This window comes from Physella acuta, unplaced genomic scaffold (genome assembly GCF_028476545.2).
Source record: "Physella acuta isolate Inbredline_101_S28 unplaced genomic scaffold, ASM2847654v3 ptg001906l, whole genome shotgun sequence".
Taxonomy (NCBI): Eukaryota; Metazoa; Mollusca; class Gastropoda; family Physidae; genus Physella; species Physella acuta.
In genome coordinates this window covers 59,912-87,908 of record NW_026733411.1, presented here as the reverse complement: position 1 = coordinate 87,908, position 27,997 = coordinate 59,912, and the positions used below count along the sequence as shown (strand labels likewise).

Genomic DNA, 27,997 nt, shown 5'->3' with positions numbered 1-27,997 from the left:
TGTTAAAGCGATTACTCTAAAAATGGCGATATTAGTGCAATTAGGAAGGTAATTACCCTAAATTATTTATTAATTACTATATTATATTAAATCTTGATTAGTAGTAATTTTCTGAATATAAAGTATTGAAGAACAAGGCAACGCGTTTGAAAGTAAAAATAGATGTATAAAAAGAAAAGATTATTTTAAGAAAATATTTTAAATAAGTAATATTTTATACATCATATAGCCTACTTAAATAGAAAAAGTCAAATTTTAATTCGAGTACTGTTTATTAATTATACACAATTAATAGTGCGATTATTAGACGTAGCGCAATTATTTAAAAAAAATAAACAACTGAATTTCTATGTTTAGTCGATTACTTTAAAATTTGAAACTTTTAACTTATTTTGTAGTGATTTTAGTTTATTTTTGTTCTATTTAAAATGTAGGTAATAGATGGTACTACGGACATTAAGGAACACATTTTTCTTAACGGGATGGAAACAGACTATATTGAGACCATTCTGTTCAAAATTTCATTCAATTCTTTCAGCTCCTTCCCGCTAGGATCCTCAAATTTCATTGGCTGTCTGTGTCGCTGATTAAACCTCATTGGCTGAGCGTGAAGCTGTTTGAACACCATTGGTTGCTGGTGCTTAAATACCATTGGCTGTTTACGGAATTGCTTGAGCCCCATTGGCTGGGTATGAAGTTGCTTGAACACGATTGGCTGCTTGTGGAGCTGAGTGAATCTGATTGGCTGCTGGTCGGGCTGTGTTTTGTAGATGACGGGCCTGTGTACGGCTATCAGTTCCTCCTGTATCTGAGCATCGTTTGAAGGTGGTACCAGAGATTGTTTTTTCTGACGTCCATCTGCAGAAAGAAATGTAGCATGATTTATTTTTTGAAATCTTGAAATTATATGGATGTAATAAAAAAGAAAACAAAAATATAAAATTTATATGGATGTCAATGAAAATAAATTGTGAAATGAGTACAAGTCGAATGAAAAAATGATAAGCCTAAAAGAATAATTATTCCGAAGTACTTCGGCGCAATCAAAGTTTTAAATAATTCAGATAGGCTTTACTTCTAATGTGAACAAAATTAAATACATAGATGTATACTTTTTTTTTCCTGGTTAAAACTTTTCAATTTTAATTTTAAAAAAAAAATGAATCGCAATTAAGTTAAAAAATGCATGTGGATCTTTGTGGGAGGGGGGGGGGGGGGGTTGCCAACCTTGAGACAAACAAAGTACTTATTCAATAATCTTTTTATCATAAGACAGACACCGCTGTCCCAAGCCTTGAACTAGATGTTACCAAAGACCTTACTAAAAATATTATAGTTCCCCTACTTAGCTGACTTCAGAGACAGACTATACCTCCCATTATCAGTGGACTTACCATTAAAATCTCTGTTATAATTGACCGTACGTCCGAGAAATACAGCGTCCTCTCGGTCAACGGGAGAATCGCTCCACGTCCCTAGAGTCGGCATTCCTCCTGCCCTCCCTGTCTCCCCAGCTCCCAGCGTCTCTCTCCTCTTGTCCACCTGATCTTGCAGGCTCCTCTCTATCAGCTCCCCCAGACTCCGCAGGTACTCTCTGTGTAACCCTGCCGTGAGGGCATCGCTGATCTCCTGGTCCTTGAAGACTCCCCCGGTGCTGAAGACCTCTGACGCTATTTCTGAGACTTCCGGGTCTCGTGAGTACCGTGAGTACACATCCTCCAGCTCACGCAGCACCACCTGGGCGTCGCGGCCCAGGATGGTGTTGGCGTTCTGGTTGTCGTCAGATCCGGATGTGACGTCACGGAGGTATGGAATTCTGGCATCGCTGACGTGACGTGCTGGGGTAGTGTAACGACGACCTGGTCCACTGCCGATAGTGATGTGACCGATGGAAGCTGCGAGCCGTTTAGGACGTGAGTTTATCCGTGGGCGACCAAATGCTAGGACAGTGACGTCACGACGCTTCCGAGAAAGTTGGTCGTTCTGGGAATCTCTGGAAGCTAAAAATTGGGAAAAAAACATTTTTGAAACAAATTAAAATTGTAATCTCAAAATATGTGTAAATTAAAAATTTAATTTATTAGATGAAAACGAATTTTAAAAATGTTTGAATTTAAAAATCGTTGTTATGACTTTGAAAATGGAAATGAAAGTTTGTCTACAATAGATACATATTGACGAACACCCGCTGATCGAATTCACTTATAATTTTTTTGAAGAATAAGTAATTGATTTAAAGCATGTTTAAAGTGAAGACTTTATACTCAATTTTTACTAATTACTTTAAAGCTACAGATACCAGAAAACAGTATCCGGAATAGATAAATATTAGCGTAGATTACGGCTCTGAAGTGTTTTATGCAAGGAAGTTTCTGATTTCGCTCTTTTGTATGAGCACGTCGTATTCATTAATTGCGAGGAAAAAAGTGAAACATTTTAAAACAAATATATAATAACTCATCCAGACACCCACCTTTAGAACTCACCAATAGAGCACACCTATAATCACTTACCCCCTTTAAGCACACCTATAGTCATTAACTCTATATAAGCCAACATGTAATCATTCATACAGACTAAGTTCATCTGTAATTATTCACACACTATAAGCCCACGTGTAATCATTCACATATTCTAAGTTAACCTGTAACCAATTACATACTATAAGTTCACATGTAATCATTCACAAACTCAAATTTCACCTGCAACCACTTACATAATTTAAGTTCACATGCAATCATTTATATATTCTAAGCTCACCTATACTGACGTACCGACCAAGCCCACTTGAAAATCAAATTACCATCCTAAATAAACCCCTAACTAAAACCAATCAACACTCTAAGCCCCTTTTCTCTATACGCCCTCATCTATTCTAAGCCCATCAATAACCACACGCACAACCAAAAGCAAAGCCCACTTATATTTAAACAATTACCGTTCTCATCCACACTCATCCACCCTATACCAGCATCGTAACAAGCGGGGAGGGGGGACATAAAAAAGAAAGTGACACCAAACTATAAATCATTTATTTATCATCTCAACAATATATTATATAATTAACAAAGTAAAATAGTACGCTGGAGGGGTGACACTAAACCGAAAAAAATGCAAAATTTTAAGGTTAGGGGGGGAGGTGAAATCCTCAGTTACCTTACCGGGTGACACCCCCTCCCCCCACCTAGTGACGCCACTGCCTAGACCTAACCCAACAAACTTTAACATTTGCTCACCGCTTATCGAAGTCGACGCCTACCCTCTGGCCTTTCCGCACGAGTCGCAAGCGTTCAAATCTATGAACATTATCGCGCCCGCTCCGTGCAACTAGTTAATGACTACCCACAAGACGTAAGCCACGCGAATAGACAAATCTATTTCTAAGTGACAATTTTACGCTGGGGCGGTGACTGCCTTTGATTTCAAGCCAAAACAAATTTTCTATTTTCTAATTTACCAAATACCGTGTTGGCATCATAATTGTCGGGTCGATTTGCATTGAGCTATTACAGTTGAGAGTTCGAATCCGCACTAGAGTACCATTGCTGACAGTCACTTTGCTAATTGATGTAGTTTATTTTTTAATGTTATCTCGGCCTATGAAGGAATGGTATGGTATGTACTATATCATGCTGCTTTTATTTCCCCGACTCCAGTCGGGTACTCATTAGAGCTGGATTGGCTCAGGATCATATCAAGGACTCGAACTTTCGAACTGAACATTTATATGTGACAACACATTTTCATGAAATCTGGATGGGGAGCATTACACACTTTCACTGTTATCATATGGCTCAAGATAAGCAGGTCTCTGTTATCAAATGGGCCATAATTAGCAGGTTTCTTACCATATGGGTCATAAAGAGCAGGTCTCTAACCATATTGGTAAAGGTTTAAAACGTCAGTTATCAAAGTGTCTAAGCGAAAAAAATCCCTTTTCTGATATGTGATAAGGTTAAAAGGTCACTGTTTTTACATGGGTCAAGGTTGAAAAATCAACTGGTATAATATGGGTATAGGTTGAAACAATCAACTTGTATCATTATGGGATGTGGTGAAGAGATTACTTTTATCATATAACAATTTGAACAGCTCACTGGTAGAAATCTAAAGTTGCAGAACATCAAAATTTTCATCGATTGGTCTCCACCTCTGAACATTTTTGTTTATGGATAAACACTGGTTTGAGGGTATACCTTTTAAGTATATACCTGGTATGTATACCGTTATTGGGTTGAAATAATAGCAAGACTTGTCAATTATATCACCCATCGATTAGGTTCATTTTGACTAATTGTGCAGCTCTCTGTTGTGTTTAATTATATATCATGGAGTTGTTTCAGTAAGGGATAATCCGTTTTTGATGAAGCAATTATATAGACCTCGCAACGTGGAAGGCAATAGTGTAATTTACTACTTTCAGATGTAAGAAGTAGGCGTCAATGTACATAATTATATATATATATATATATATATATATATATATATATATATATATATATATATATATATATATATATAATGTACACACACACACACACACACACACACACATATATATATATATATATATATATATATATATATATATATATATATATATATATATATATATATATATATATATATATATATATATATATATATATATATATATATATATATATATATATATATATATATATATATATATATATATGGGTGTGTAAATAATATATATATATATATATATATATATATATATATATATATATATATATATATATATATGTACAATATATATATATGTGTGTGTGTGTGAATGAAAAAGATAATTTACTTTATCCCTTGGACGAAAAAGCAATGAAAAAGAAGATGCTGTGTAATTTATCTTTACGTAAGATAAAAGCACTTTCTAAGTATTTTCAGGAGTTTTGCTATGATACAATGTGGGGCATGTGCGTGTGGAGGGTGGACGGGTGTGTGTGTGTGAGGGGGTGTTCGCGAAAGTGTCAGGTCAGAAATAGTCTTTGTGTTTTTTATAGTCTCTTGCTCAAAGAAGTTACGCGTCTCGTTCTAGGCTTAAGGGCAGAGAGATTAGATTCCAATGTAGAATTGTTCTATCGAATCCCAGCCAATCAAGTCTCTTCTGATGACATCTCTACTTGTTTACTGTACGTTTGTTGCTATACATGTTGTAACAAAAATATTGCATGTTCAAAATTCCAATATCATGTGTAGTTATACTAGGTTGTCAAGGGTAGGATTGTTCAATGTTCAAGTTCTAGAACTGGTGACTATCGCAAGACTTAAGCGATTCAATGGCATATCTGATAATGGTTGGATATCGGGAATTCCTGCACGCCGCAAGTTGCGCGATGTGCCTTTGTTTTCACTTCTTTGTATACATAGATACATACAAGCTTTCTCAGTATCTCTCTCTCTCTCTCTCTTTCTCTCTCTCTCTCTCTCTCTCTCTCACACACACACACACACACACGCTAATTCGTATTATTTTATTTTCATTTTTTTTTGTTTTTAAATTATTTATATATTTATGTAAACCTATACAGGGATTTGATGTGTGGTAGTGTGTTTGTTATTTATTTTTGTCAAACCATTTTTTTTTTGCATCTCACTTAAGTGTTCGGCAAATATTGTAGTTTTGTGGTATTTTCTCATGTGTAAATATTATTATTTTTACAAAAATTACTCAACAATAGTTTGCCAAATCGAAAATAAATCTCTGGAAATCTTTTAGAATTGAACTACAAATAAAAATTTAGTTTTGAAAGTTTTAAAAGGTTGTGTTTAAAATTTAAAAAAAAACAACAACACATGTATTTGAGGTTACGTGCTATTTTCTTTTGACCGAACAGAGTTATCCCCCATCATATACACATTTAATACAAGGGATACAACTCACCATGTCATCTTTTAGCAAATTTGGCGCTTATACATTCTCTTAACCTCGTCATAATTAAATAATTAATATTTTAATTAAAATCTCAGAAATAAACTCCAAAATCAGAGGTCCATTAAACACCAAAAAAACAAAATTACGATTGCTGCACAATGCATGACATTAATTAGGATTCAATACTTAATGAGGCGGCGATCTCTAGGACGTGCGCAGTTGAAAAGGGTCTTTGAGCTGGATTTGTGATATGGTTTTTGTTTTTGGGATTGAACATTTTTAGTTGCTGTTGAGATAACTTGTTTTATTGAATACCATTTGAATAGCAGTGGTTGGAAAGAGAAAAGAGTTATTGAAGAAAAAAAAACAGAGTGGTTTAAAAATGAAAATAGATGGCATTTTAAAGTACGTAAGCGTCACTCGATGGCGTCAAGGTAGAGAGGGATTATCACGTGATTGTGCTTAGTTTTAAAAATAGGGCAAGATGGTTTCTTTGTTGTCGCGGATATTGCTTTTTTATATGTTTGTTCAGAAATCCGCAATGATAACAATGCTCACATTGAGGCAAACTGATAATGCATGAGTAAAAATTAAGCAATAAAAGCGTAATGAATCAATACTATAATTTGCATGCTTAATTTCAAAATCTAATTCATTTGACTAAAAATGAATTACACTGGAAAAAGTATTTAAATTTAAAATTATTTCATTGCATAAACAAACATATTTTTTCTTTGAAGGGTGCCTCCTCGGGTATTGAACTTTGCCCTACCCTTTACTCAACGTTGGTATACACAACCTAAATTACAAGTTATGTCCTAGCAGATTTAAATGTTTTAAATCACCCCCTTGATAAATCCAACCAACTTGAATTCATCTTTCTAAAATCACCTTTCGGATTTCATACCCGGAAAGTGTAATTAATTAAAAATAATTAGTTGAATCACAGCTTCATTATTTTTACCATTCACATTACCACCCCTTTGTCTATTTAACCTGTTCCATTACTTCTAATCTAGTTTACATTCCTGATGCTAGGGAAAACGAATGGCCATGTTTTTTTATCCATGAATAAAAGCTATCAAAACAATCATTAATTATTTTATTTACTTTATTTACTAATTATTTTATACTACACTTTACTTAGTTAGCTTTCGTTACATTTTAAGTACTCCATTTAAGTACTGTATATATATATATATATATATATATATATATATATATATATATATATATTTCTAACTATATTTTATTTAACCCGTTTAACTCCGGGTCCCTAAACTAATAAAAATTTTACTTAACGCAAATAGGTTTTTTTTTTAATCTCTCCGTTGCTCAATTAGCATGAGCATTCAAGATTTCCAACGCTGCCTATTGCATTACAATAACTTGTTATTAAAAAAAATGAGCTATCATTTACATTTCTTTAAATGCTGCAAACGGGATAGGTAGGAACTTTAGCTAAATTAAAATTGGCAGGGTAAGCACACGAAATTAATCTTAAGGTTTTATTAATGCCAATTTTCATGCCATTGTTTTAAAAAAATCGATAGTTTAAAATGATGATACGTATTTAAATTTTAACTGATCTATTTTCTTAAATGTTTTTTTTTCTGCTGTGAGTCTTTTTGTAGGGTTGGACATTGGAGTTTTTTAATCAAAAATACTTTAATAAATATTTCACCAACAATAATATTCTATTCAGCTTGATCTACATTGAATGTCTTTTTTTTAAGTAAGTAGTATGAGCGATGTAAAAATAATTGCAATTTTACTTTTTATTACTGATTTTGAAATGTAATAGTTTCATATTTTTTCAAAAAGCAAGCATGGTGACACGCACACTAAACAACATTATACAACAACAGAAGTACAAAACTGAAAGTCGACACATTATACTTTACAAACGGCCAGTTAAGAAACTCTCAAAACTTTTTAATTCACAAGTTTATTAGTATAGCTTGACGACCAAGTCTTCAAAATAACAAAGTCTTCTCAAAATAAATAAATTAAAAAAGAATTTCCTTCACTGCCCATCAGAAATGCCTTTTCTCTGCCCTCACACAAAATGTTCACTATCACAAGGCACCGGCACTGATTGTCCTCCATAACGAGTCTCTCTACTTAACCTTCTGAGTGTTTACTAGCTCTCATTTCTATCTGTATCCGTGTTACTTAAACAACCTTGACATTCACCCTCCCTTGCAGTTACTGTAAAGCAGCTGGACCTGTAATAATTTGTTTTAGAAATTATTTTTAAAAAAATATTTTTAAAACTTTATTATCGTAAAATATAAAAATATTTAAATAAGGAAGGAAAAAAACGAATCTAAAAATCAATTTCAAAACAAAACAAACTGATTCATCGTCAATAATAATTTTATGAAAAGAAAATGCAATTTTATTATTATGTAATTAATAAAATTGTGTATGAAAAGAATACATTTCTTTTTTTTTTTAATTGAAAATAATTTAACGTAAAAAAAAGCAAACATAATTATTTCGATTTAGATTCTTTTCTTTAACCAGAAAGCGTAGTTTTATTTTTACATTAAAATTTAATGGTACCAAGAATTATAGTTCTAAAAAAAACGAATAGAAATTAATTTGGCTTTTAAAAACATTAATTAAAACAGATCCAGCATTTACAGTTATACGTTATAGATTATGTGGTTTACAATTTTACAAAAATAAGGATTTTCAAGCTTAGGTAATAGCCACAACGCAGCAAGGAAAAGAAAACTGGTGATTTCACATCTGTACTAACTGTGGCAGCCTGATACTGTTACAAGCACAAAGCTACCAGGATAATTTCTGCTTATTACTCCAACTAAACCGCCAATGTAACAAGTAGGGTATTGTGTCGTTCGTTACTGTGCAAAGAATCACGATGAAATAATTGATAATTTTGATATCCATTGTTGATATATCGTTAAATATCACATTATTGTTTTTTTCCATAGATTTGTGTCGACCAACTACAGTATATAGTTTTTAATTTTAATATATATATATATATATATATATATATATATATATATATATATATATATATATATATATATATATATATATATTGAAGAAGCTATTAGAAACGAATTATTAGTGGTTGCATTTATGCAGCTTAATGCTAATGAAGTGATTCAATAAGTTATAATGCATATTATCTAAATACAAGTAATAATGATTTCAATCGTTGTTGTAATTTTAAATTATAATCTAGCTGTAAGTGTTATGAATTTAGTCTTTATTGTATTGCTAACAACAAAACGCATTGTGATGATATACTAAGTCAAAATGTGTGAGACAAGGTGAGAACCATGCACATTCATTTTCCAATATCTTCATTTTAATTCCTAAACATCATCGTGGTTTAGATAAAACACTCAAGCACACATTCACAGAGGTTAGCCCATCAGAAATAGACAAAGCTTTAGAAGAGCTGCAGTTATTAAGAATAGCATCCGATTTTAAAATTAGTGTATGCCATAATTTTTAATTAATAATGAATTATCATTTTGATCATTCTGATAATTGTTTTAAACTTAGTTCCCACAGTAAAACTGCAGATGTTCAGCACTGGTTTGGAGTAATTTATTATTTTTATAAATAAATTTTGAAATCAATTTTCACAAGAAATAAACCTAAAAATTGATTTATGTGTTCGTTTCTCCATAAGATCGTTTTCCATCGGATAACATGATCGCCTAGTATCTTATAAAGTGTTTTGCTGACCGAGACTAATTGTTAGCTTTATGACCAGTAGCTTAAACAACATGTTTTGGGTAAATCAAAAGTTTACATCGTATAATTTCTTCGGACTCCATGTTAGAAAATTTTGAAATGATGTTGTGATGTAACTTACAATGTGTAGGTTTAGGTTAGAGATGGTAGAATAGAGAACGCTAGCTTCAACGTAAACACTTTGACATTTTCAGCTATGTAGATAAATATCAACTTTGCTAAGGTAAACTCTAACTTCTGTTCCCGAGCGTAGAACAAGTCCATGTAAGATAGTGCAGATAAGTGCATGTCTTAAATGTTTGTCTTAAAATTTCTTGTAATTTATAAACATATTTTTGATGTTTTATTTTAAAATTAAAGTAATGCTACTGTGTTTTTCTGTTTCATTAACTAATTACGACTTTTAAAATTCTCATTTTAAAATTGAACAATGAGCTTGAAAAAAATTATATCTTTTAGCATTAGTTTTAAAAAATCAAACTTTTAAATTGTTATTAAATATTTGTTTGAAATAGAATCACATTTTACAGGAGCCTAAAAAGTGGATATTATTATATTATTTTCTTCCAATATCATCGTGTGGTTATTTTGACGAAGGAAGATAATTGCATAAAACAGGATTATATTCGATCAATACAAATTTTACCTTAATTTTTAGGCAATGCTCGAATTTCTTCAACATGGCGTCTTTTGTTTTTAAAATAGAAAATGTAATTTTAAAAGGATGCGTTAAAAGATTTTTTTTTTTAACTTTTAAACCGGTATCTCCGCAAAAGCGATTGGCCAAACGCCCACCGGATGTACAGCACAGCGCATGCTCGTGTCATTTATCGGTTGATAATTATTTTGATTGGAGTGGGAATCTAGCGGTAGAGCACGCGATGAAGTGTGGGGATATGAGTTTAGAGGGACCAGCCTAATCGCTGATCTGCAGGTTTGGGGGGGGGGGGTGGCTGGCTGGGGCGCCATAGCCACGGATCTGCAGAATATGTGGAGGGGGTGGGAAAGAGTCTTCTACCCTCATCTCGAATTGGCATCTTTTTATAGCTAAAATGTGAAGAACTACTGAAATATGATGTAAAACACACTCACTACAATGTAAAAAAAAAAAAAAATTAAATAGTGACCGAACGAACAGTTGAAAAAAAAGTACTAAAATAAAAAGGAAAAAAATAGAAAATAAAATACTTAAAAAAAACTTTTTAAAAAACCACGTTTTTCTTGTGGACTAAAAAGTAGAAAATAACTATTTACATACATTTGATGACAAAAAACGTGGGTACGTTCACCATCAAATTTCCCGACCCATCTGCCCGACCCACGTTTTTTGTCATCAAATGTATGTAAATAGTTATTTTCTACTTTTTAGTCCACAAGAAAAACGTGGTTTTTTAAAAAGTTTTTTTTAAGTATTTTATTTTCTCCTTTTTAGTCCGTTGCTACACATGAAAAACGTGGTTTTTAAAAAAGTTTTTTATATAGTTTATTTTCTACTTTATCTAATGACTTGATTAAGTATGAATTGACTAAGTGTTTATAAATACACGGACTAAAAAAATCTTGAGCGACCAGGATTCGAACCTGGGTTGTCGCGGCCACAACGCGAAGTACTAACCACTATACGATCACGGCCAGCGCGCTCACATCGATTGGGGCCGAAGTAACTGTGTCTATAAGCCTCCAGTCTTGTCGGTATCTTTAGAAATCATGTCCTCAATTTTATGGTCCTTGGGGCGTAATTAAATTAAGCTAATTACCGTCTCTAATTGCTAGTTTTTATGATTGCATCTGAAATTGTTAGGCGAAAGTAGCCTACATGCCAAATTTCAGATCTATTGAGCAATCAGAAGTGGGTTAATTTTCGATGTCAATTTTAACAACAAACACACGCGAAGCTGAGTTAATAAAAACGTGTTAAAATGAGATATGTACTAAAAATGGCCTAATAATAGAACACCAATTAAAATAATTTAAAAAAAAAAAAGAAATTATATCTTAAATTGTGGTCCGCTTAACATTATGTCATCAATATCCATCATTTCGTCTTACTTAAGGTTTTATACAACTGTCACCCCCTGACAAACTTGGTTAATTACCTACAAGAGTTTCTTTTTGACAGGCTAAGCTGCCTGGTAATAAACACCTTCTTTTTCTTTATTTGGTGTCACCACAACGACTCAAAATTTTTATATCAATAATATCTCCACATCAACAACACTGCCTATCAACGCAGTCATGTCCTTCATAACATGATCACGTTTCTGTCACGTGTGTGTCACGTCATCACGTCAAAGGCTGCTCACACTTACCGGCTTTGTCCTTGTGTGCCGATGTCACGCCAGATGTCATGCCAGATGTCATCTTCCCAGGACTGACTGAACCGTTCAGGATGTCATCTGTCACCTCATGAGCCCGTTTCTGGTTGTTTTTTCCATCTTCTCCGGCGTTGCGTTTTTTAATTAAGGAACTTCCAAGATCGTCCAGATGCCTTTTATCTGGGTTAACATGGCCGCCGTCTGCAGCGCCGGGGGCGTGGCTGTTTTCAAGATGGCTGAAAGAGTCTGAGTTGGGTTTTGGTTTGTGTAAGGAGGTGAGCTCCAGTTCGGGAGAGTGTGCAGATTTTGGTGACTTCGCGTAATGTGTTTGAGCACCATGATGTTGATTGTTCACTGTTTGTTTTCCGTATGTTGTTTCGTATGTGTTTTTCTTGATCAAAGAGCTCCCTAAGTCATCTAGGTAGCGTTTGTCTTCTCTTTTTATCAGAGAGCTGCCCAAGTCATCTAAATGTCGTTTTAACAATGAACTTCCCAAGTCATCTAGATTGCGTTTATCGTCTCGTTTAAGCAAAGAGCTGCCTAAGTCATCTAAGTAGCGTTTGTCTTCCCTTTTTATCAATGAACTGCCTAAGTCATCTAAGTAGCGTTTGTCTTCCCTTTTTATTAATGAACTGCCTAAGTCATCTAAGTAGCGTTTGTCTTCCCTTTTTATCAATGAACTGCCTAAGTCATCTAAGTAGCGTTTGTCTTCCCTTTTTATTAAAGAGCTGCCTAAGTCATCTAAGTAGCGTTTGTCTTCCCTTTTTATTAAAGAGCTGCCTAAGTCATCTAAGTAGCGTTTGTCTTCCCTTTTTATCAATGAACTGCCTAAGTCATCTAAGTAGCGTTTGTCTTCCCTTTTTATTAAAGAACTGCCTAAGTCATCTAAGTAGCGTTTGTCTTCTCTCTTTATTAAAGAGCTGCCTAAGTCATCTAGATAGCGTTTGTCTTCCCTTTTTATCAATGAACTGCCTAAGTCATCTAAATAGCGTTTGTCTTCCCTTTTTATCAATGAACTGCCTAAGTCATCTAAATAGCGTTTATCTTCCCTTTTTATTAAAGAACTGCCTAAGTCATCTAAATAGCGTTTGTCTTCTCTTTTAATCAAAGAACTTCCTAAGTCATCTAGATAGCGTTTGTCTTCCCTTTTTATCAATGAACTGCCTAAGTCATCTAAATAGCGTTTGTCTTCCCTTTTTATTAAAGAACTGCCTAAGTCATCTAAATAGCGTTTGTCTTCGCGTTTTAACAATGAACTGCCTAAGTCATCTAAATTTCGTTTTAATAACGAACTTCCTAAGTCATCTAGATTGCGCTTGTCTTCTCTTTTTAACAAAGAACTTCCCAAGTCATCCAACTGTCGTTTCAGTAAAGAACTCCCAACGTCGTCAAGTATTCTTTTGTGATCCATGTATTTTATTTGTGATCGTGGAATGTTCTTGTTGAAGGAATCGTTGAACTTGAAAACTTTGACATTTTTCGTCGATACTCTAGGGTGTTGGTTCGGATACTCCCCAGCCTCGCTACTTTCCACCGGGCGATTTCCGGTAGTATCGGTCAAGTAATCGTAATCGTGTGAGCTACTTCCGCTAGCTATGCCGGATTCTGCACTTGCATAGTCGTTATTGTTGGCGTCCATATCAGACTCCGGGGAACCAGCTTGACCCATGGGGCCGGCCCGACTTGGGCCATACACGTCAGGCCATGATCCTAAGAAACGTTTTCTAAAGACGTCCCCAGATATAGAATCAATGAACCTTTTTTCTGAGCGTTTTTTGAAAACATCACCTGATATGGAATCTATAAATCTTTTGTCTGAGCTCTTTCTGAAAACATCACCGGAAATCGAATCAATGAACTTTTTGTCTAAACTTTTCTTGAAAATATCCCCAGAAATAGAGTCGATGAACTTTTTGTCTAAACTTTTCTTGAAAACATCCCCCGAAATGGAGTCGATGAACTTTTTGTCTAAGCTTTTCTTGAAAACATCACCGGATATTGAATCGATGAACTTTTTGTCCAAACTTTTCTTGAAAACGTCCCCCGAAATGGAATCGATGAACCTTTTATCTGCTGAGTTTTCTGAGGTCAGGTTTGGAATACCAGGATCTGCTGCTTTGTTGGCGGGGAGATTTTGGCTGTTACCGGAAACAGATCTAGCGAGGGTGTGGACACTGCAACGATAAGAAAAAATAATCAGGCGTTAATAAACAGTCTTAATAAAGTTATAGATTATAAAATATTTTAGAGTGACAGACATTTGTCGAATCGTCGATTGTTCCCTAGTTTAAAGCACTCACGAACACAATTTCTAACTACATGATTCTATAGAATATAGTACAACACGACAAAAAAAAACCCAACTAAATACTCAAAACAAAACACAAGAGTATTTAATTGGTTCCATGACAAATGATCTCAGACAAAATATAATTTTAAAAAATATCATGGAGAAATTATCTCATACAAAACATCGCAGACAAAACGTATCATAGACACACGTTCTAAGGATAAATATAATAGGACAAATCAATATGGACAAAATATCTCAGACAAAATGTTTTATTCTTCGTGGCATAAAATTTATTTCAAAGGGGTTACGACTTTTCCTCGTGATGTGCTAACAATATAAGCAAAATGGGAACACACTCTTTTCTATTCAGGACATCAACATATAAAGATTTCATAATGTCTCTTTAGTTATTGTTATAGCAACAAGACAACATGCATCTTAAAATGCGTGGTATCCATAAACTTTGGGGGCCTCGTATAGCTGCCTGGTTAGCCCCTCACCCATTATTTTCTATCAGGCTATACTAAACCTATTTCTGTGGCCAACTGACGTACCCAAATATGACACTATTGTTGTTATTGTGATTTTATGTAGAGTCTATCTATTCCATTGATATGAGCAAATGGAGGAATAAAGTGGTCTTCTCTATGCCCAGCCATCTTTACCTCCCATAACGTGACTCGAAGACGTTCTACGGACTAAAGACCGGGATCCGAACTTTCGATGTAGCAGTCATGGGCTGCTACAACGCCATCCCACGTACGATTCCCTATTATTTAAATTTTTAAAAATATCCTATAGATTTCTTTTAGTAAGGTAGAAACTTGACCCCTGATATAAGATTTTTAACCCACTTTGTGCTCTGAACTTGTTTTAACGGCCGCATATAGATCTAGGTGTTCCATATTTCATGTTTCAAAAGCTATGTAAAAGAATTATTCCTTTTTTGCCACACACAACTTATGTTAATGTGTCTATTATAAATGACGGAGTTAACTGTTAGTGTTTGACTAAAAACATCGAGTTCATGACTTTTATGTTTAGGGTTAGGGCAGCGGATCTTAACCCTTTTGGAGGTACCGAACCCAACCAGTTTCACATGCGCTTTCACCAGACCCTTCCCACTTCTTCTACCATCAGCACTGACAAAATCCGATCGTGTGTCTTGCCCTTACGCCGAACCCCTGAGACTGACTCACTGAATCCATGAGGTTCGACCGAACCCCGGCTAAGATCCATTGTGTTAGGGTAGTTATTAGTCAAGTGTTCGAAACATTATGAATGTTGTTATTTGAGTGTACGAATTTGTTTTGACGCGACTGGGAGTAAAATTAAAAACACCCACAAAGACATTTTTAATATAGTGACTGAAAGGATTATAAAAACATCCGAGTTAAAAATTATTTTGTATTGTGAGTTGAAGTTAGTGTCTAATGAAGTCTCTGGTGTATCCTATGGTAACTCGAGTTTTCAATAATTGTATGGTAGGCATCTGCTAGTGATATCGTGGTAAAACCTAATACAATGGGTTATGGTTTTTGCGAGGGCTTGATTATATTTAATTATTTGCAAATTGTTATAAAGTAAGATCGCGAAATTTAAAGTCAGAGAACTCGAGACCCAGAGAAAGAGAGAGATGTTAGACATGGGGGACGGGGGGACGGGGAATTGAGGGAGATATGTTAACAGCACGTTGCGTTAAAAGACACTACTCAATTTTTTATGTTAACACATTTGGCGTCATAAAAACACAACATTTTAACACCCTGACACACAAAGTTACATTAGCAGATTGCTCAACTTAAAGTATTTTTCTGCCGACCCTATTTTAGTAAAAGTGGGCTGAAATAGTGGACATCTTTAGGCTATACGCTGATGTTGGTTTTTTTTTATTCGCCTATGGTGGGGGTTATTGGTCTTTGTGTTTCATCTTGAGTTATTAATCTTTGATGGGATTATTTATCTGTGATGGGGGTGATTGGCCTATTAAGATGTCAATTGGCAAGTTCTATTAATTGAGTATCGGGATCTTAAATTGTTGACTCCAAAAAAAAAAATTGAATAGTTTGGGGAGGGAGGGGGGGGGGGGGTAAGTCTTAAATATGAGTTACCAAAAAAAACGACAACTATTATTACTTCCCTTCCCTTACTGTGAGGTTTAAGGGTTGTTTTTGGATTAGGTTGGGGGGGGGGGTGGGGAGAAAGTGATAGAAAAGAGGAAAGAGAGAGAGAATAATATAGAGAGAGAAAGAGATAAAAATAGAGAGAAAGATAAAAGAAAGCGAGAGAGAGAGAGAGAAAGAGAAGGGGAGATAGTGAAAAAGAAATAATAAGATGATGGAGAGAAAGAACGATAGAGAGAGAGATAGAGAGAGAGAGAGATAGAGAGAGGTGGAGTGAAAAAGAGAAATAAATAGCAAAATAGACATAAAGTTTTGAGAGAAAAAGATACAGAGAGTAATATATATATATATAGAGAGAGAGAAAGATATAGAGAGAAAAAAATAGAGTGAGAAAGATAAAAAAAAGAGATAAAAAATAAGAGAAAAAGAAAAAGAGCGGGTTTTGCTACGGTGTCACATACACAATCACCCAGTTTCTTTTTCCCCTATTCCCCGACAGTCCCACTTAATAGGTACACGCGTATTTAAACCGGTTTCCGTCGTGTCAATTAGTCTCGTCCCCCCGACAATGATTCTACCGACACATCGCATTATGACGGTATCGATACGCACGTACGCTACAACGAACGTATCGATACGCACGACTTTCACATAATAGGGCTCAGCGGCGTAATGGAATCGATTTTAATTAACACTGAAATGTTGAGTATCGTTTCGGTTGAAGATTCCGCTTTGGCAATTACGAAAAAAAATAATTTGGTTATGAATAATATTATTTTTTTTGGTAGCGAGAAGAAAAAAAACGTTGTTGTGAAAGGTTGAGAGGAGGGGGGGGGGGGGAGAGGCTAGGGGTGGGGGACTGTAAAATGCTATTTTCTTGCTGGTGTAATTTTTTTTCCACTAACGGTAACAGTGTATAGCCGACGTTTAGTGTTAATTCAGTTTGATGCCAATTAGCTATCTGTACATAGAACATCGTGTACCACTTCCAAATAGTATGCACACGATTTATTCAGCGGCGCAGTAGCGTCAACCCTGTAATGCTATCTAAGAAACAATACCGTCTTATTTATCTCCCCTATTGAACCTAAGCCAGAAAGGGAAACTACATTTTAATAACATTTACCAAATCTATTTTTAAAGTATAGAACATTATTGAGATCTGACGTTCAGTGGGGTAGAGGAAGTAGAGTTTACTTGTTTCTATGCCCTCGGCATATAAAGTGTGAGTATAGTCAGTATTATACCCAAAGACCTTTTCTTAAAAGTCAGATGCCCATCACCGTTGATTAAGGGACGGGCCCGGTATCCGAACTCGAGACTCTCTGGTTAGCAGTTGTTCGCTCTACTGTTCGACCACACCGTCACACGAAAAAGAAATACAACCACATGAAATAGGCATAGGTTGATGAAGTAAGAGAGGTTAATGCAGTATTTACAAGAACACCAACAATACAATACAGCGTAAAAAAAGAATTAGAAACGTGCCTTCACTAGTATTTTTTCTTGCTAGCTTTTAAGTTTTAAATTTTAAATAACGAAAGAAAACAATAAGAACTTCTGGTATTTAACTCTGGAGCTTCAGCTTTTTATTTTATTTTTGCAGACTTCCATTTCACGATGTGTACCATTATACAATATTAGAACAAGTTTAAAATATGGGTCGTCTCGTCTGACTTCTTAGTGACAATGAACTGAAGTAATTTAATTTTAGACATCAACCACTCAAAATGTACCCACACTCACCAACCTATAAACAAATCACATCTTTTACAACACTCAAAGGAAAAAACATCACACCATTTTCCATCTATTGACCACACTATCCTATCATTGGTCACACCTTTAAAGAACAAACATATATTTTTTGTATAGAGTTATGAATATATCATACGAAAAAAATACACGAATAATAGTGTTAAATGTAGCGAAATTTAAACTCAGACCGCTGTGAGAAATAGGATTTCGACTGGAAATGACGTCACGTACCCAGTGTATAAACAATGGGTGAATCATAACCCATATCTTTTCATACTCACTGAAGCGTAAATTTTTTAGAGCTTTCGTTTTTGATGAAGCCATTTTAGGAGTTTTATTGTATCAAATTTAAATGCCTTTTTTGAAATTCAAAATCAATTTCGAAAGAAGTATTTATAGCAGTGATACTGATTATGCATTGATGTGAAACGTACTCCGCGGAAGTACTGAAATAGTCTTTTGTCCAAGAATTGTACGAATTATAAAATGGTTATATTAGTATAATATAGAAAGGGAAAGTACAGGCTTTTAAAGGTCAGGTAATATAGATTGGAAGTCGTTACAATGACAAGACTTGTTATCTTTCCAAAATTCGCCGGTACAATTTTTCTACTATAAAATGTGTAAGCTTATTTCCCAACTTGGCTATGAAGTTTTCTATATCAAACATGTAGGCTTACTTCTCAAATTGGCCATGTGTTTTCTATTATAAAGCATGTACTTCAAAACTTGGCCATGAAATTTTCTGGTATAAAACATGTACGCTTACTTCATAACTCGCCCATTGAATTTTCCTTTTATCAACAATTTGCAAGTTTAAAGTTGATGATCCATAATGTAAGCGGAGTGCTTTCATCATACACTCACACTGTGTTATCTACCCCTTGTCAGGATTGCTAACTCCACAAGTCCGGAGTTCGAATCCTCGGGCAGATGAGGCTCGCTAGCTGGGAACATCAACCCATCTAGGATAGGCAACTCCAAAATCAACCAACTGCTGCCTTGGAGTTTGTTTTGTTTGGACACGGAATACGGAAGCACATCCAGAAAGAAGAAGCCGTCTGAAGACAACGGACTATATACTGCATACTATGGTGACGCGTACAAACTTGCCGGATTTTACATTTCAGAACGAAGAAGATTAAATGGGTATTTTACCCAATAAGTTTAGTTGGACTATGACGTCTACAACAGAAATCGAAACTTAATGATAAGCATCTGTGTACTCTATCATTAGACTTTCCCCGAACCCAATTTGTATTCTAAAAATGAGACTAGATGTGTCTATAAAAACGTAGGATAATTTATATACTTTGGGAATCACTAAATAAAAATACGCTGCATTTATTTCTACATTTCCAACGCATATTTTCTGTTATTTCACAATAATAAACTATAACACTGCTGAATATCTTCTACGTTGTATCGGCGGTCTTGACGCACAAAAAAAAAAAAACAAGAACGTTTCAGTTTCGCTAAACAAAAACAATAGTTAGACCTCTGTGGTCGATCTAATACTAGGAATTACAACACACTGTAGGCGTATATTACGCTTCAAATGACTGCAATGTCTCAATAGTTTTCAGCAATAAAGAATCGAATTTTTTGTACAACAACCTACCAATAAATTGATCCTTTTTGCACAGTCGTGTACACAATTTTTTTTGCGAAGTTACACCCGGGTGAGTTTCATGTGTTGTTTTTGTAATCGGTAAAGCTAACAATATGGTGAATTTGTGTCGATATTTTCTTCTTTTGTTTTATTACTTTATCATGAATAAGAGTTTCGATTGAATGGTTAAAAATGTATTTTAAAAAGTAGATGTTTCAATGAATTCAAAAACGATTTTCATTCTTGGAAAAAAGAACACCTCCGATATTTGAATTATGCTGTTGCAGCGACAAAAATAAAGTTCCCTTGTCAAACGTGACGTTCCATGGGGCAAGTGAAGTAGAGTTCACCTGTTTCTGTGACCTCGGCATGTGAAGTGATAGTGTGGTTAGCACTTTGCTTTCGCTAACATGAGTTAGGTACCTATCAGAGATGGTTGGACTAAGGAACGTTCTACTGACAGGGACCCGGATACGAATTCCGCTAGCCCATGCCTTCCCATCAGTATCAACGATAGCCAAGCTTCATTCTTCTGATTGTGCTATTTTGATAATTACGTTTATAAATAAACAAGGAAAAACGTGTTAAAAATATCAAACACCTAATAATGTTTGAACTTTTGCACGTTTTCTATTTTTTTTTTCATTTTATTCCCTACCTATCTAGATTGTAGTGATGCATTTATCTACAAACAGTAATAAATTCATAAGTATTTTTAAAACTAACTTAATGATTTAATAATTATCTCAATCGAAAACTAACTTAATGTTTATTTTTTACCTAAACCGAAAAACAAATTTAATTTTAAGTAATGATTTAACATAAAAACTACATTAATGTTTAGCCATTACCTTAATCTAAAATTAATTCAATGCATTACAAATGTATTCCATAAACCCATAATTTCTTTGTTTTTCTTAATATCACAAAAAAGCAACAAAAATCTTTAGCTCAATGCGAAATGTGGATGGGTTAATATTTAATTATATCTGAAGAAAACCTATTGAATCGCCTTGTGAGTCGTATCCTTAGACCCGCCTAATTACACTTAATTAATGCTCCTTTACAACAACACATACAACGTCAGAGCATTATAGCGCAATTAGCCGTCGATTTTTTTAATCCCCTACCACAAAAAAAAAAGAAAATAATATTTTCCTGAACTAATTGCGAAATGTTAATTTGATAATCTATTAAAAGCAACAGCAGTTTAAAATTCATGATTAGGCAGTTCGTGAGGACACGATGTTATGCAGGGTAAGAAAAGTTAATGATATGAGAAGTCAGTCAAGCGTGACCCCCCGGGGTTGGGGTGGGGGGGGGGGGTTGCTTGAGTTAGTAGAAGTCATGGTTGATTATTTATAGCACGATTGGTAGACCAGGGGTAGGGGTACATTTGCTGGTTAAAATCTAAAAGGGGAAAGTGTAAAGGGGGGTAACCGTGAAATTGGTGGAATTGATATGTCGTGAAGTTCTAGGTAAGAACGGTTACTCTTGCTCCAACTACTTCGCTAATTGAAGAGAAGTTATTTGGAATTAAAATAATAACGGTAATTTGTGAGTGCAATACAGAACGGCGTGATCTATCGAGTGAGAGCCTGCCCGCAGGTATTGAGTTCGGTTACATGTAGGTGAGTTTAATCAGCTTTAATGGGTACCTGAGTTATTCGATCTAGTCTAGGTATATGGTGAACTTCTTACATTATCTTGAACTGGGCATTAGCTTGAAAATAGTATTGATATGCGTATAATACTAACTTTCATGAAACACTAACATATAGAACGACGTGGTCGGATGGTAGAGCATACAACTCCTGATACGAAAGTCTCGAGTTCGAGTCCCGCGCTCTAATCTGTATAACTTTAATGAGTCCATCCAGGTCTGAAGAGTTCCTAAATCACATTAGGGAAAAGTAAAGGCGGCTGGGTATAGTGCTGACCACACTATCTCTTCATATGCCGAGGTCACTGAAACAAGTGAACTCTACTTCACTTAGGACGGAGTGGTCTAGCGGTAGAGAGCTGGGCTGCTAACCCGTAAGTAGAGTTCGAATCCGGGTTCAAATCAGTAGACCGTCCCGAGTCCACCCAACTCTGACCTCACTATCTCTTCATATGCCGAGGTCACAGAAACAAGTGAACTTTACTTCACTTACCCAATAGACCGTAAGGTTTGGAAGAGGAACTTAACTTACCTACATTAAAAAGTTAAAGAAAAAATTCTCCGTATAAACAATCTAAATTTAAAAACATTCACGCTCGATGATGTAACCTTTCAGAACTCTAAATTTGAGTGCTCATGCGAGAGTTTGGGTCGAAATATCTAACCTTAAACCTGGCTAAAAAAAAATCTTTTAGTAAATTGGTCATCGGCTAAATCTCTAACCCGCACTACTCCTTTCCCCTGTTTCAGGAGCAATAACTCTCCCACGTTCTAAGTCACGTGAGGTTTGTCTAAATATAGCACAGATTTTTAAAAAAATTTGCCAAGCATTTCTGCCGAAATTATGCAAACAAATAAAATAGAAAAACGTTTCGTGCATGATATGTGTTTTTACTTTCTCGTATATACGAAGTATAGAGAAAGTCTTGTAATCGTGCAAAAAAAAAAAATAGAGATTTTTGCAAATCTCGACGTTTTACATCTCACTGATACGGAAAAACATAATTTTGCAATCTTGTCCGTATGTCTGTGTGTCCGTGTGTGTGTGTGTGTGTGTGTGTGTGTGTCCGTGTGTAAACACGATAACTTGAGTACCGTTACAGCTAGGTTGATGAAATTTCATATACAAGTATTATATCAAAATCGTAGATCCGTATCAACTTTTGAGCGATTTCGGATAACCGGAAGTGGTACTTTTTCTACTTTGAATTTTTCAAAAGCCTATAACTTGAGTACTATTTCAGATAGATAAATGACATTTCACATGTAAGTAAAAGATCTAATTCTCTACCTTCTGTTAAATTTTGAGTAATTTCCGTTGACCGGAAGTAGTACTTTACGCTACTTCCGATTTCTCAAAAAACTAATGTAAATTTATAAAGTACTAATACTATTGCGCACTATTATACACACCTTTATTAGGCGTTCGCTTGGTGCGCAATTGTTTTTTACTGAGATTCTATTCTATTTTTAAAAGTTTCAGTATTTAAAATGGATTGAAGATCATAACTATATCCCCAGTTACCATCCCCTGTTGTTTTATATAAGAATATTCGAGAAAGTTTAGGGGAGATCACTACCGGTTTATTTAATCCAGCTGTCATTAGCATTTAGTTGGGAGAAACCGCAGTAAACGCATGCTTGATCAATGCATTAATTGCATTAATTAAGTAATTAAATCAATGTACACAACAGGAGAATATTTGGTGAGATGGCGATTTGCTGGTTGTGTCGTCTGCTAGGAAGGTTCGACTAAAATATACAGCTGGTGGTCAATATATTGTTGTTGTTTTATTTGATAGATGGTGATGGTGTGGCAGTTGTGGATAAGTAGTGAAGTTGTGGTGAGGTGCGTCTAGATAGGGGTGTGGAGATTGTCTGAGTTGGGGTAAAGTCAAGTCGTCGTGTTTTAATACATAGTATGTTGTATGTCGTAGGTAGACCTATATTTGTAGTGGTGAATATTTGTATGGAGTAGGTAGGCAGGCTTATATTTATAGTAGGGATATATGTTATATGGCATAGTAGGTAGTCCTGTATTTATAGTGGTGAATATGTTGTATGGCGTAGTAGGTATAGTTTTGGTAGTGATATATGTTGTATGGTGTAAGAAGCTAATTGGATGTGTGGTGAGATGTGTTGAAACTGAGTGTGGTTTAACAGGTGTGTAGCAATGTTTGTCGTGTGGCTAAATGTGAAAGCTTGGTGGTGTGTGGCTGTGTGAGAAAGTGACGTAAATGTGGTAGTGCGGCAATATTTGTAAAATTGTGTAGCCACTTTAAGGTCAGATGAGGTCGTAATGTCGTGTGGTGTGTGGTGTGTGTAGAAAATAGCGTCACTTTCCAATCAGCCACACAAACAGAGAGAGAGAGAGAGAGAGAGAGAGGGAGAGAAAGAGAGAGAGAAGTTTTAAATATAGCTCAAACCATCACAAACCATCAAAACACATCACAACCCATTACAAACGATCATAAAATCACAAACCATCCCACAACATCACAAACTCTCTAATCTACACTTCGCAGATCATAATATTCGCTGCTCCACCAATCCCAAACACCCACTACATCAACAGCATAAATACAACTCTCCCTACACTACCCCCCCCCACCCCACCCATCCAAAAGTACCTTCTGATGATGAAACCATCCCCTCGCACTTTCCTAAACTACCCCGCCCCCTACCGATATCATCAAATTATCAACCCCCACCTATCAAAAAAATTACAAGACACTGATGTTAAGATCGTTGTACATATTATCTTACTTAACTAACCCCCCCCCCCACCCCCCACCCCCCCTCCCCCCTCCCCCCCCAACATATTATGAAATCGTGCACCACCCACACATGTATCAAAAAATTACAAGACACAAATTCCACGATCTTGGTACATCAAATCTCGCATCTTTGTTATCAAAATAATTGACGTACATAATAACATCACGGCTCTCCCCCCCCCCTAAACCAAACTCACCCCTCCCCGCAATCCCCACTTCTCCATTATACCTCCGCTGTATCCAGCTGTATCCAGCACAACAGATCGTAAGGTAACAATTTTGTCAACAAATTATATCTTCCTAACGTTAAGATCAATGGAGCACACACAAAAATCGACAGATCACCAGTAGCTTAGCATTGCTATAACGCCTATGTTCATATAGATCAGTTGAGCTTCTGAAAGGAGCAGTGAGCTATAATTAGCGTCGCGAATTTCCAGATGCTATTTTTAACACCGTTTCAAAAAGTGTTTTGTTTGCAGATTTGAATTTATTTTATTGTGAAGATGGTGTATTGATTACACTGATGTATACTGCATTACACACCAAATATCAAATACACACTTTATATGGCTGTAATAGACTAAATATACAACATACAAATTTATTAAAAATGATTAAAAAGCACCTTTACACAACCTTACGTTAAAAAAATAAATTGAATGGAGCTTTTGTGTGGTCTACTCACAAGTCAGCCACAATTAACAGAGCCAGGCCAACAGAAACTATGCTAGCAATTAAATTTGTGTTTTTCTTTTCTTTCTTAATTGTAACTGGATTTTGCCCAACACAATGAAGTATTACGAGTGAACATCTTATGCGCCGTAGAGTTAGTTGACTGTGACTTAAGCCTGCTTTTCTTTTTGGATTTGTTTCCATAGCCTTTGACCAACTAAGAATAAACTACAAGGCACAAGTTGTTTGACTTTGGAGTTGTCTCTCCAAGATGGGCCGCTGTCCCCAGCTATTGAGCACTGTTTCTTTCATGAGAAGTGGGGGCGACATCCCCCACCCACCGTACGGAATAGAATTTATATAGAAATGGGGTTACAATCATACTCTATCTCTCCCAACCAACCTGTCCATTTTTGTAAATTGCCGATGTGAAAAAATTAAGAACTCGGCCTTTTTACTATTAACTGCACCACAGTTAGTTAAACTTAAGATTATGTTTAGTCTTTGGACTGTATTAGAGTTATTATTTGGGTTAGGGTTAAGACTAGACTAGAAACATTGTTTTCGGCAGGATTAGATATTCGATTACGTCGGTACTCGATTATCGTGGTTTGACGATACGGCGAGTTAAAAAAATAAAACACGATATCTACGACATACATGCAGCTTTATAAAAACGCGCACTGAATCGGAAATTTCCGTACTTTAACTTAATTTGTTTCGTAATACCGCGAGCTCAACAAACCAGTTTTTTTTTTTAAATCACCCACACTGACAAAACTATGTCCACGCTTGTATCGTTTACATAGCTCTCCACTAAAAAACAATTGCAAGGCTTCTCAAATTCTAATTGCATTAACTAGGTGATCGCCTCCCCCTTATGCCCGGAAACCAGTTAGCTTTACCTCCCCTTCTACATCTTGACCTGTCCACCATTTTGTTTTGTGACGTTGTAAGGCTTCCGGTTTCCAATGTTTTTTCACAAGGTAAACAACTAGTGCAAAAAAAATGAAGAAAGGAAAAAAAAAACCCGATAAACGAAAAGTGGGAAAGTGAAGGAAATGACCGGAAGTGGTAAAAAAGGAAATGACCTACCAGAAGATGATGACCAGGAGGTGAATCCTTGAGCCAGATGACCTTGCCGTGGTGACGGTGTTCATGTTTAAACAGTATGAGGACCTCTGTGGAGGAGAAAATAAATCAGGAGTTACAAGACAATGGGGATTTTTTATATTTTTTTTTTGTGGGAGCGGTAGGTCTGTAACTTAAAAAAAAAAGTAAAAAAAAAAACATCTTTGGACATAGCGATCCAATGGGCAGAAGAAGTAGAGTTTATACGTTTCTTGATCTCGGCATATGAAGGGAATGTGTGGTCAACACTTTGCAAGCCGCCTTTACTTTCCCTAACATGAGTTAGGAACCCATCAGAGTTGGGTTGACTCAGGGAGTTCTACTGACTTTGGACCCGGATTCGAAATCGAGTAGCCTAGCGCTCTACCGCTTAGGCCACGCCGTCCTGTGCTAGGTTTGTAGGAGAACGGTTGTTTCTTTGTGCCCCGGTAAACATCAAGGGGTGGTCCGTGAATGGCTTCACGCTTTATTTAATCATTTTAAAAACCCCATGGTCACAGAGTGTTACAAAATGTAACAATCTGTGAATGAAGTCATCTCTAACACACCCAAACTTTTCAAATTGCAATCATGTTTTTTTAAAATAGGAATTTTATGAATTTTACGCAACTAGATGTGATGACCAATCAATTTTTAAAAATAGAAATTTAAAAATTTGCAAAACGGGATATGAGAATCATATTTTAAATAAGGTTTTTTTTTAAAAAGGGCCTTACAAATTATTTAAATCAACTGCAAAAAAAAACAAAAAAACAACAACAACAACAACAAAAAAACAACCAAACAAAAAAAAACTATCACACCTCCCCCCCACCACCACCGCCCTAATTGAACGTTGTTTTTAGAACACTGTCTTAAATCTTCGTTTATAAAGTTTTACCTTCTTAATTATTAACCATGGATGACCGTGCTCTCGCATTTTAGACCGTTAAAAAACTCCAGCACAAAAACAGGAAAACAAACCTCGCCAATCATTAATTTACAATCAATATTTTAATTGGATTAGTCCCAACGGTTAATTTTTTTAAAAATTAAAATTTAATTTATTCCAATTTAAATAACTGCATTAACAGTTATTTTTCGAACATTTAGACGCCGTTTGTTTTTAAAATTTAGCAGCTCAATTTCTAAAACTGGTAGAACTTTAAAAGTGTTCAGTTATTGCATGCCTCCTGTTGCGGTTTAACCCTCAAATGAACGGCAACACAGTTGTTTGTATTTGTGTACAAATATTTACTGGTTAAAGTTGTGTTAAAAAGTTAAACTTGGAGAACGCAGGCTCTAAAATAAGAGTTGTGATAAATTGTTAGATAAGGTCTATCCTATCTTCCGTCATAAATTCTACAAATTCAAAGCTTGTATCATAAAATTGTCGAAATTTGTTTTATCTAAGGTCATTGAAAGGCTCTAGTATATACTATTATACATTGGTCGATATTTATTTTCATTGTTCTGCTTTATCAGTGAACGTTCTTTTGGCGGAGAGAGTACACCACCCACGACTATGTTAAGACTTGATAAACTTAGCCACACCCTTTATAACACCTCGTGGTCTTGGCCACGCCCCTACCAGTACTTTGTGTATTCGGCAATAATACCGTTATCTAAAGCAGACGGTCAACAAAGCACGCGAAATAACGGAGCGTAGAACCGCAGCATAAATGGTCACTGTGTGGTCAGTACAATGTCCATTCGCCTACAATGGCCACCGGCCATACATGTTCTCTAACACGGCCAAGTGTACATAGCTGCGTCAACTCGGCCACCGAGGCCATAGACCTCAGTGTCAACGGGATTTGAACTCGGCAAACAATCTTTTCGTATCTTGTTAGTTGATTCTGATGTTATTAAGGTTTAACCAACGTCTGGTCCTAATCTGGTATGGTACGGTTAAGATAGAAAGTCTACAACAGAACGGAGCCTAGCTCTTCTCCTCCTTCGTTCCACTGCAAACTGTTTGAATTTTGGGAGTTGTCTCTTATTTGCTGTCCCCAGCTATCGAGCCTCATC

At 35.5% G+C, this 27,997-nt stretch overlaps 1 protein-coding gene across 1 annotated transcript in view; it reads right to left on the bottom strand.

Moving 5' to 3' along the window:
* Positions 1 to 493: 493 nt before the first annotated feature.
* The window catches only part of LOC131931175 (uncharacterized), a 51,180-nt gene continuing 23,676 nt past the window's right edge, over positions 494 to 27,997 (bottom strand). Inside the window, exons 2-5 of the mRNA XM_059287879.1 lie at positions 25,952 to 26,037; positions 11,950 to 14,129; positions 1,395 to 2,000; positions 494 to 858 (exon numbers count right to left, since the gene is read on the bottom strand). Coding sequence (XP_059143862.1) covers positions 494 to 858; positions 1,395 to 2,000; positions 11,950 to 14,129; positions 25,952 to 26,016 — 3,216 coding nt within the window. The 5' untranslated portion in view covers positions 26,017 to 26,037. The remainder of the gene's footprint in view (positions 859 to 1,394; positions 2,001 to 11,949; positions 14,130 to 25,951; positions 26,038 to 27,997) is intronic.